Source organism: Barbus barbus, assembly GCF_936440315.1.
Source record: "Barbus barbus genome assembly, chromosome: 23".
NCBI lineage: Eukaryota > Metazoa > Chordata > Actinopteri > Cypriniformes > Cyprinidae > Barbus > Barbus barbus.
The window spans coordinates 21232314-21244351 of NC_136751.1; the positions used below are offsets into that span (position 1 = coordinate 21232314).

The 12038-nt window shown below is 38.7% G+C and overlaps 1 protein-coding gene across 2 annotated transcripts in view; it reads left to right on the plus strand.

The window, feature by feature from the left end:
• Window positions 1-426: 426 nt before the first annotated feature.
• The window catches only part of LOC306842836 (zinc finger protein ZFPM1-like), a 91146-nt gene continuing 79534 nt past the window's right edge, over window positions 427-12038 (plus strand). Inside the window, exon 1 of one of the 2 annotated variants that reach the window (XM_079373944.1) lies at window positions 427-832. In XM_079373944.1, coding sequence (XP_079230070.1) covers window positions 793-832 — 40 coding nt within the window. In that variant the 5' untranslated portion in view covers window positions 427-792. The remainder of the gene's footprint in view (window positions 833-12038) is intronic. The other variant, XM_079373945.1, reaches the window with a different exon arrangement.

Sequence of the window (12038 nt, forward strand, 5' to 3'; positions counted from 1 at the left end):
TATCAACTAAAAATGGCCAAGCAAGTGCACACACTGACAAGATACGCGATACAGTACGAGACCAAACGCGATTTCAGCACCTCTCAGTTATTATTATTATTTATTATAATAATATATTATAATAAAGTATAATTATTATGTATATATAATCTTTTATACATTATTTATGCAATACAAAATTATAATGCTGATTTTAAAACGAGTAGTGGTAAATAACCACATTATTTTTTCAATAGCCAATCAAGATTTTCCGTATACGCTCGCTCATCCTTAAGAAAATTGTTTTTCATGCAAACGAGGCACACATTGCATGCCTTGCACTAATGAAATGCGATGTTAGGGGCATCGAGAGCTTGCTGGGAGCGCGAGCGTAGTGAGCGGCGTGCGGCATGGCATCATACGCAAGGGGCGTGACGGAGGCGTGCCATAACATATCAGCACCACTGTTTCATGTGTCGATCGAGCCCGAGAACTGCGCTCTCTCTGTGCTTCACCGGAGTAACTTAGACATAAACAAATCATTAAAAGCTAAAGGTGTAGTTTCTCTAGCAGCAGTCACGCTGTCAGGGCTACATCGGCAGAGTTTATCGTGGCTAACGGAGAGGATAGATCGCTCCTCTGGGAAGCCTCACTCGGCCACAGGTAGCTCTTTCGGCTCTGAATATCAAAGTACAGGTCATGCGGGTGTCTTCGGACGGGCCGAGAGCTGTGATCCAGTGCTGCTGTTACTGCTAGTGACCCCGGTGGACTGATCGCTTTTGCCGCAAGCTGAGCAGGAACGACGGAATAAGCATGTCCCGAAGAAAGCAGAGCAAACCCCGGCAGATCAAACGTAAGCGTTTAAAGTTTCGCTAGTAACTTACAGGTGCTGTTGTTGTGAATGGTGACTCGTTGTAAAAAGTGTGTGATATAATTCATATGACTGGATAGCGTTGTTTTTTTTTGGAGCGCAGCGTTTAAACAATTTCGTGGAAACTGACAAGATCTTTCTATTAACACGAGACAAATGGCACGCTCTAGATGTGTGAGCGGTCTGTTCAAACAATCCTGGTGTTTTAAGACAGTCGAAAATTAGAAATGGCTACATTTATTTACAACTGCCATACTGCCATGGTAACTAACGGCTTTTAGGACGCGCAGCACATTTTGTAAAAGCGCGCGGCACACGTCAACGTCGCTGAACAAACTCGCGCGTCAGTTTTCAAACCCAGCGGCTATAATTGTCTAATAAACGCGTTTTATTTTACTTTTTAATTCGTAAAAGTGCTTTCGTCTGCTCCAACCGAAGTGTAACCCCGGCTTCCTGTTTAATACTGTTGTGGAAACGTCACTGTTCTCTGAAAAAGACGATATGAGTTCAGATAAACAGCGATCCGATCCCAGTCGAGATAAGGATTAAAATTGGATCTTTTATTTGTTTTCTGTCTGTGGCTGCACGGAGGCTGCTGTTGCATTTTCCTCCGGCTTTTCAGTTCTCTTTCCAGAGATGAGACGTCAGATAGCGCGCCCAGCTGATCTCTCCACATGATAGTGGATTACAATTACATCTTTTTTTCATCTGTCCATTTTAACCCTATAATGTTCAGGCACCATTAGTTGGTCTTAAAATGACATTTTTACGACTATATTCAGGATGTTATGTTTTGTCATTATTTGCATGCTGCAAATTTGTGATTTACAAAAGGAGACATTTTGAAGAATATCTTGGTTGCTGTTTTCCATTTAATGACAATGAATGGTGACCAAAGACTTAAAGCCTTGAAAACGATGCAATATAGTGACTAGCGCTATATCAAGCAAAAAGAGAAACTATATCTTGTCACTTTTCTGAGAAAAGTAGCAATGTTTCATTCATTTGATACAATTCACAAAACCAATCATAATTACTCGTTCATAACTCAAACTGACTTGGTTCTTGAGTTAACAGACTCAAACTGAACTGGTCTTAGCCATTAACAGCTCACTGGAGTGAAAGATGATTAGTGAATAACACTGTTAGTAGTGAAAAACAATCATGTGACGTGGAATATATATACTCAACACTTTTATTATATTGTTGAGATGATCGTACCATCTGTTTTGAGACTTGACATCTTCGTTCAACATTAATTGTGATTGGCAAAAAGCAAGTGGGGGATTCTTTTGGCTTCCAGTGATGAAAGTAAGTCATACAGGTTTGGAACAACGTGAAGGTGACATAAATTCATTTTTGATTGAAGTAGCCCTTAACATTTTGTGGTCGATAAATTCCTAAAGTAAAAATCAAATTCATTGACCCCTGCCTCTCCCTCTCTTTCTGTGAAAAGAACCAACAGCGCTGAAAAGTCGTTTTGCTCTGGTGCCAGGCGCTGTTTCAGTTCTTCATCCAGAAGAGATGCTTTCAAGCGATAAGCACAGTAGCAATATCTTGGAGGTTGAGTTTGAAAGGGCTGCTCAAAAAAAATAAATATTAATGCGATTCCAAGGCAGAAAGCGACTCTTGAATAGGAAAGAAAAATGGTCTGATAAGGCAGCATTAGCATATACCACTGAGTGTTAACGGACGGTATCAAGGTTTGTTTAAGTGACTGGAGAGTTATACGAGCACGTTGGCCAGTAATGCCAATGACCTGCTGACCCATGAAGGCGTTCTTTTAATTGAGATGCCTTATCTGATATAAAGCTATCTCTGGTTGGTTTCTGCAGAACTCATTTTCTTACCTAGAGGCAGCTGCAAACAGTAGAACCAGCGTTACTACTTCAGGCCAGTCATAGCTGATGTTTTGAACGATTCAGTATAAACATTCCTTATCTTTCCTGAAACGTTGAACCCCGTGAAGATTTCATATCTGGTGGCTTTTGAAGTACACATTGCCAGCTCCACAAGTTCCCCGTTGATGTCTCATTATGAGTAATGAAGATGGAAAAGTATCTCAGATTTGGCACCAGATCACCCCAAAGGTGAGTCCCCCCATTACCAAACTCAGGAGCTCGTGTGGATGTTACATCACCCCCCCCCCCCTTATCTCACCTTTTCGCATATGTAAACGTGAAGACGACTGTGTATAAAAAGTGTGTGATTGCATTGTTTTGTTACACTCATACTGGAAGGATTACAATCCTGGCCTCTCTAAAAGAGGTATCCGGTATCATGCAAGACTGTGTTGAGAGGAAATATTTTTGTGTGTCTTTTGTGCGTCACTCTCCCAATGGTGAAGATCTCGCTGATAGATTATCCATCCCTCCCTGATGGCGAGATTAGCTCACGGCCTTAGTGGGGCCACATCTCAGGGCTTATATTTTGGCAGTTGAGATGGGAGACAAGATAGGCGAGGCGGTGATCTCTGTGGAGATAGTCCCAACGTCGAGGGGGGTGGGGGAGATTGGGATTATAATTACATTTGGCTGAAGCGTTCTCATCTTTGTCATGTTTGTGTTGTTGTTGTTTGGGACTGGCTGGGTGTATCTCTAGATAAGTAAAAAAAAAGAGAGAGAGAAAAGCAGATAAGGGAGAGTAGGATGGCAGGGCTGATAAGGGCTGGGGGAGAGAGAGGCAGGAATACAGAAATGGTAGATGGATGTATGCTGCGTTTTAAAAGCAGCTGCCTCAGTGAGATCGCAGGGGCTGATAAGCGAGCCGTTGAGATGATTGGGAGATAACAGAGGAGATTCTCACAGATAGCAGCCGAGTGACATCATTCAAACAGCTCGGAGGTCGGCGTGAATTATTCATGAGCTCCCAGAATTTGGCGTCAGCGGCTGGAGGATGTTTGAGAAGCCGGGGCCAGACAATGCACTTGTTTGAGTTACCACCTCCTGTACCTTGGGCTTGCACTTTTGAAAGTGTGGACAACTGATGGGATCTCTTCCTGTTTTTGTTGAAAGCGCTCTCAGAGCTTTTGCTGCTGTCAGGTTCAGCGTCTCTGGGTCATTTGACCCTGAGGTCTAGTTTAATACTCAGCCAAAAATATTGAAAAGAATGAGAGATCACAGGCTTTCGCACACATATTTTCACACATACACGCACACACCATTGCATCTTGGTGGTTTTGCTTGTGTGTTTTCCTTCTTTGTTCTGCTTTTAGCTCGATGTGAACTTTTGATAAAGCCTGGGGCCTGATCTCCGGTATAGATAGAGATCGCCAAGTGCGATAAGAGTTGTTATCAGCGCAGAGCAGGCAGGAGCTGAGGCTCTGCTGCAATAACAAAGCTACACGTAAGAACAGCAGGGCCCTGGACCCTGGCAATCAGTTCCAGCCCTAATGTGATTAATGTTGTTGTATAATTAGATGATAGGTGTGAATGCATTTTTTCTCCCCCTTTAGTTACTCCCCCACCTTCTTGGTTCCCACCGTTGTGTTTTTCTCCTAACAACCATTGTGGTTGATTAATTTAATTAAAACTAATCCCACATATTACTCACTGTAGATCTTGTGTTAGATAGCATTGAGATGCAAGGGTTTTTTTGTTCATCGATGTTAATCTGCAGGGTGCATTTTGGTGAAAAACAGTAAAAAAAAAAAAAAGTATTCAGCTTGTGAAAGGAAACAAGAATGTGGCGTCAGCAGTATGGCTGAAATGTTGATTTGTAGCGAGATATTAGATACTGAGTGATAGTGGGTGCAATGAACACTGTGAGAAAGTTATAAAGTCTTTATAATGTGTTGCAAAGCCAAGGACGTCTTTCATGATTTTAATAAAACATGATTATCAATGATTTTTGGTATTTGATAATCTTAAAAGCAGGTTAAGATCTTCAAAGTCCTGCTTTTAATGATTGTTACTTAATAATGCCTCTTGTGTTTGAACTGCATGTGCTTATAGATACTAATATTGGGGTAAAATAAAGACAAAGCCAATTATTTATATTTACACAACCCTTTAAAACTTTGGGGACTGTTAGACTTTTAATTAGGGATGCACGATATTGGAATTCTGCCGATATTTGATATGCCGATATTTTTCAACTCATTTTGGCCGATATCGATGCCGATACCGATATATTTCCTTTTGTTTGGAACAGTGATCGACCGATATTGATTTTTTTTTATAACCGATACCGATACCAATTATTTGCATGTCTATGTGCCCGATAACCGATATGCAAAACCGATATTTATTTACTGTTATAAAGTAAATAAATGACTGCGTGAAGTAAGTCCATACTTCACTTTGGTTTTACCTCCTTTCAGTCATCTTAACAAAAAATGTTTTGAGAATTAGCAGTCTTTCATGCAGGGCTCTAGACTCATTCTTCCCACTGATCTCACTTTTGCGCACGAGCACATAATTTGGTTGCAATTTGTTTTTTGTTTTTGCTACAACATTTGATTAATCAGTGCATGCTGATGAACTTTTATCATAGTTTATAGTTATATGGTAACGAAAGTTTTCAACATTCAACTCGTTCTTTTTCATCTGTATTATTTGTGATTTAAATTTTGTGAACAGGAATTCCTTTTTTCGTGCGCTTTTTACTTTCAAATTTGCGATCTTGGTGTCACATTTTACAAGAAAAGATCATTGTCTGTTTTGCTTATATCTATACACCTTTAACTTTTTAAGACTAAAACAAAAGATGGATTCATTGTTATTCTTAATTAAAAAGCGCAACAACAATAAAACAGTACGTTGACAATGACAAACTCTTACATAACATTTATCAACAAAAACGAATAAGACGAGGCATGGCATAGGGCACACCACATGCTGTACTATATACCTAGTATATTACAGAATGTTTAGCAAACTCCGAGGAAGCAAATAAATATTAAAATATATATATATATATATTTAATTAAGGAAAGCAGCATAACCTGAGGTAAACAGCAAAGATAACAAGCTTCTCAAAACGAAAACAAAAAGAAAAGTAAAACTAAACTGGCTGTAGCTGACAGGACTTGCATGTTTTTTCTACAAGAATACCACCACGTTCACCTTCTCTGGTTTAAGAAGCGGTCTTTTACTTTAGTTTGAAAACAAATCCATCCGTTGCGCTCCATCCGCGACGCGCACCTTCGCGCTCGTGCTGACGCGGCGAGTATGAACCAGGCTCTACCCACTAAGCGCTCGTGCTGAAAGCACCTCTCTTCACGTGATCAGTGAAATCTGACTCCTGCTATAATGTGCTGCGGCTGGCAGCGCGCGCTGTATGAAGCAGACGCTTTGGAGTAGCGCAGACCTGGCACTCGTACAAATGCGACCACGTCAAATTTTAACTCGCAAACAATTACCATTTTGGTCGCAGTCTAGAGCCCTGTCATGTTAAATTTAATCTTCGTATTACAACAATAAAAAACATTTTATTTATAAAAAGCTTTAGCAGCAACACTAATATTAGCAGTAAGCAAAATGAACATAGAAAGTCTAATGTTTTCAAATGGAGAAAATAAAGGAAAGGAGTCATATCAACTTCATTTTTAAAAACAGTTTTTTAAGCTGTTTAATAGGATAAAGAGTGAAGAATAATTCACTGGATAATGTTAATTCATGGAATAATATTCTCTGGAATATTGGAATATAACAAGCATTGTATTTTATTGCATTTCTCAGCAGGCATGCTCTAAATTATGCTGCTGACAGCGCGGTTTATCTATGCCTTTACACAGAACTATAGGCTACTCAAACTGCGATCGATCGCGGAGATAATAAATAATTAATTTCCATAGAGTTGTATTAATTTAGATGTTTATAAACGAAATAATGGTTATATAGTAAGTGTTAATACAATTTAGGGTGCTTCAAAAAAGTGAATCTTGTTAAAAGTTACATGCGGTGTCCGAGCTGGAGCATTTCTTGAGCATCAACCCGCTGAGTGAACTGCAATATGAAAGCAGCTTCACAAGACTAATGATTAGCATATAGAGAACAGAGAGAGAATTACATTCAATGCTTTTCTTTCCAACATGCAATCATTCATGGCTGTATTATTTAATTCATGCAAAGTTACATCTTTATTGGGAGAGGACTTGACGGATTATCTATGTGACTCCGACTTCACGAGACTAATAGACCACAGAGAGAATTAAATTTTTTATTTCCACCATGTGCTAATTCATGGCTGTGTTATTTCAGGCAAAGTTATAGCCTATCTTTATAGGGACAGGGCTTGACAGAGTATCTTATTTATCATATTTCTTAGAGCCAAGTTGCATTTAAACTTTTCAGGCATTTATGTAATACATCTAATTTGTGCATTAATGCCTGTAATATTAAATAGTTTACTAACTACAGCAAATCAAGTACCTGCACGCCGTTGCTGTCTTGTCTCCCCTCAGATGCGCTGCAATTGCGATCCTGCACGCAATTCTGAAAACGTCCAATTATCGGGGAATCCGATATTACAAAACCGATATTCGATTATGAAAAAATGCTTAAATATCGGGAAAAATATCGGTAAATCGATATATCGGTCGATATCTAGTTGGTTGCAATTCTTACTCTTGTCTTCCCCCATGCATCCATCTACAATAAGGGTAATATATAAAGAGAGAGTTAAAAGTGGGGCCACTGTATGCTTCATGATTAAGCCTATGAATACTAAATACTACAGCTAAACAGCTTGGGGAAATGCAGGGGTAGACAATAAGGGAAATTTGCCACTGGCCCTCCGGGCCAGTGTCTTTTGAAGTTCACTGGCCCAGGTCAAAGCGTCGGGTATTGATCCCAATAATCACGAAAAAGAACAGTTTGCTTGAACAACATGAATAACATTAATTTTTTTTAAGGTAGGTTTAGTGCAAAGTGCAGCAAAACTGTGCAAAAACATGAAACAAGTGCAAATAAACCTATTGCATAGGATTCATTCTCCGTAGTCACACAGCAATTCATTATATTATGTTCATACCATAGGTTTCATACACGTTAACTTTTCTCTAACTTACTTGTCTGCATATGTGGGCATTGATCTGCAGAGCTCACAGTAAACCTCTTTTTTTCTTGATCGTAGCCCAGCTAGGGGTGGGCGATATGGGGAAAAATATCATATCACGATTTTTTTTTAGAAATATCACGATTCACGATTTTATCACGATTCTTTGTCATGTTGGTTTTACAAGCTGTCTGAGCATTACAGCCAAACTAGAAAGACAAAGCCTTTCAAGGTAACAAAAAACAAAAAAAAAGACATGGCAGATATTTAGGTCAAAGTGGGCGAAGATAAAAATCTTTGTCATCATTCTATCTTTCTTATTAAAAAATAAGAACAAAGATACACATTACAAATACACATAATATACAAATAAAACAAACTTCTTCATTTTCAGGTACAATAGGTGTATTTAGCAGAGCATTCAATGAAATTGAATGAACAAATATAAAAATAAAACTCTACATAGACTGATTCCTAAAGCAACTGTATTAAAGTTTTTCAGTCAAGAATAGAGTGATTTTTCTCTTTGTGTTTTGTTGTTTTGTTAACGTTAAATGAATAGTTCCCCCACAAATTAATATTCTGTCATCTGTCTGTCAATTCTGTCATAATGTTTTATTTTTATACCATCATTTACTCAAAAGTTGTTTTAAACCTGAATGAGTTTCTTTCTTCTGCTGAACATAAATGCTATTTTGAAGAAGGTGGAAAACCAATCAGTTGCTGGTCCTCAGTGACTTCCATAGGATTTTTCTTTCATATCAAAGTCAATGTGGACCAGCAACTGTTTGGTTACCCTCATTCTTCAAAATATCTTCTTTTGGGTTCAGCACAAGAAATTAATAGAGGTTTGGGACAACATGTGAGTGAGTAAATGATGACAGAAATTAAATTTTAGGGTGAACTATCCCTTTAATGACAAGCGGCAGCATGTTTAGTGTCCTGTCCCTTTAAGAGCTGCACGCATCTAATATACAGGCACGCATCCATTTCTCTCTTAACTATTCACTTTCATTTTAGAGATAACCAACTGAGTCTGTATGTAAACCTTGTGTGTTTTGACAGTATTAGCGCAGAAGATAAGTTAGTTGAGTAATCAGGCGCTGTTAGACAGGCTTTTTAGCGCGCGTGCTTCAGGTGTATGAGCGCACGTCAGACCAGCGCGTGAATTAAACATTTAACCAGCAAGGCTTGTGTGCAAATAATGTACTTTTGCGATCGCGAATAAGTGCAGTGTCCTGTCAGAGTAACTCTACTGCTGTATGTCGTGTTGTACAGTATATAGAGACCGCGGCGCCAGAACTGTATTTGACATAATGTGTGCGCTGTAGCACGATACTACCATATTTCTTCAAAAGCAGATCGTGGAGACATTTTTATCGTCCACCCCTAAGCCCAGCCAATTCCAGCGGTCTCGCCACTGGGGCTGAAACTTTCTCTGCCTTTTCTTTTCGTATTCCCTTTCGCTTTCCCTCAATTCCTCTGGTGATTTTCTCTTCCTTGCCTTCTCTTTTTTACCCGGTGTTTGGCCGGGTGATGGGGGTTTCAGAAACATGTAGCCTAGCTTAATAGTAGCTATAGGTAGGTGCTGAGCAGCAGTGTGCAGTTTGCGCGCGTAACCGCGGGAGCGAGCATAAACCCGCTGCATCTGTAAGGCTGTCGGGATCACGTAACCTGCTAGCGGTGGTTACCGAGACGATTTAACAGAAATCAAAACACAGAACCACAGGTAATTAATGTGAAATTAGACTTTTTTTTTAATCGAGGCATTATTTTTACTGGCCCCACCGGGCTAGTGGTTGGAGCGATCTGGTGGCCCTGACGGTTTTAAAAGGTTTTAAAAGTACGTCCGGGCCACCGGGCCAATTATATTGTCGACCCCAGAAATGTAAGTATTTGGCTTCAATAATTTACATGTTAGAAATGTATGTGTAATAGCATAACCTCTCATAATTCTTCATTAATTATTTTCGGTTGACTAAATCATAACCTACAAGAGGTGACTATTCAATTCATCATCTAATGCACATCAGTTGATTAATTTAAAAAGCGCAATGTATATAATAAGTGTAAATAATTTAATTGTCTTCATAGCTCCATTGTAGAAGTTGCGAAGAAGACCGCAACTATTTTAATGAAACTATAACACTAATAGCCTGTTATAGGCTCACTTGGTTCAATAGCCTATTGAAATGTCCCAATTTCCGTCATCCTAATCTTGGCCTATGTGACAGTAACTTAATCTTGGCATATGTGACAGTAATTTCCATTCGTTTTCATTTACAGAGCAGTGCAAATGAAGGCATAAAACATTAATTTAATTTATCTTTTAATCAAATGAGAGTTGAACTATTTTTTGGCAAACAAATGTTTACTATTCAAATTAAAACATGTAAGAAATAGCTTATTGTGTGATTGTTCTTTTAAACAAAAGTTGTATTAATTGTAGTAGCATTAGTAAATAAACCGAACTTTTATTTTGAAGGGTTGCCATGAGGACCTCTTAAGTTTCTGTAGCCTATTTATGATATGACGATTTTACTCAAACGAAACAGTCAAATGCTCATGAAGTAACTCTCAGAGCAGTTCTGGGGTTGATGTTCATGTATTTATGTCCTCATTTAGTGACATGGCAGATGCGGAAAACACCGCAAGCGTCGAGCACTTCAGTGTGTGTGTGTGTGTGTGTGTGTGTGTGTCAAAACCGCGCGCCTGTGCCTTTCACATATACACGCCGAACATGCAGAATTCATATTTAAATAGTCTTTTTGCAGCTTAATGTTTACAGATAGTCCATATCATGAGTCGATTTAAGTGTACTGACCTACTTTTGATTAATTCATCCAAACTTTGACTAATTCCGTGACTCCGCGTTATACAGTAAATTCCATATGACTGGATTCCGCGATTCCCCCTGCGTTTCCCCCATCTCGGAAACCATAAAGATAATATTGTTGTTTTTACAACTTCAGTGTAGTGGATTGTAATTTATTGCAACTTGTGCAACGTCTGCTGCTGCCTTTGAGAGAGAACTGATGCGTGATGAAGCAGCACCAGTTAGCAAGCGCTTTCGGTGTGAGAGTGCCTTTAGTCTTCCACGTTGATTGGTTGGACTCCTGACTCTCAACAAATCAGATGCGCGGTGGGCGGAGACTGCTCTAGGCCACAGAGTGGTGAGTTCCGACAGGCTGCATCAGAGCCAAATAACGCGTTTCAAAATTAAATAATTTTATCGGCACATCGGTTTTGAAAATGACCGATGCCGATTATCATAAAAATGCTTAATATCGGTGCCAATAATCGGCTAGGTCGATAATCGGTCGACCCCTAGTTTGGAAACAACACCAAGTCTCTCCTGTGCAGAAATTATAAGCAAAATATTATTAATTTTGGTTAGTTTTTAACAAGAACTTATTTATTAGAATTAAATAAAAAATAATAAAGGTTTTTTAACAGTACATTGAAGCTTTGAAAATAAATATAAATCAACTATATCAATCGCTGCATTTTTTCCCCCAGAAAGATGCAGTGTTAACCCTAATATTTTATTTTAAGATTTAACATTTGTAGATGGTCTAAAACAAAAGAGTTGTAAAAATTCTGAAAATCTTTTAGAGCTCATGATTTGTTTAAAAAATAAAACGTTACACATTAATGAATAAATCAGTATATATAAAATTATTTAATTTACAAGTGTCATGTTTGTGATTTTTTTTTTTTTAATGTAAGCTATAGCTTCTGACCATTAAATCAAAACATACTTATTTTATTACATCAATTACTGCTTTATTTAATCAGAAACACAGTCTAAATGTCATTTGTGTAGGCTATTTTACTTTTAATTTAATTAGAAGTAGGCCAACAGCGCCCCTACTATTAAAACTACTTACCGAACGGGCATTAGGACCTGGGGGAGGCTGTCACTGCTGCCGCTGCTTGTGCTATAACGGTTTACTCTATCCCACACCGAATGCGTCATTCTGTACATGCCTTCACAAATTAAATGCAGCGATCCAAAACAGTCAATCTATTCATCATTCAGACAAAACTTTGCTTCAAGAATGAGCCACATTGCTGACGTGATCTAATCGCTAGCACACCCTGAGCACATGCGAGTTAACCCCTTCCCCTTATCGGCAAGACATATCGGCATAATTTTGCATGTCAGGCCGATGCTGATATTTACATT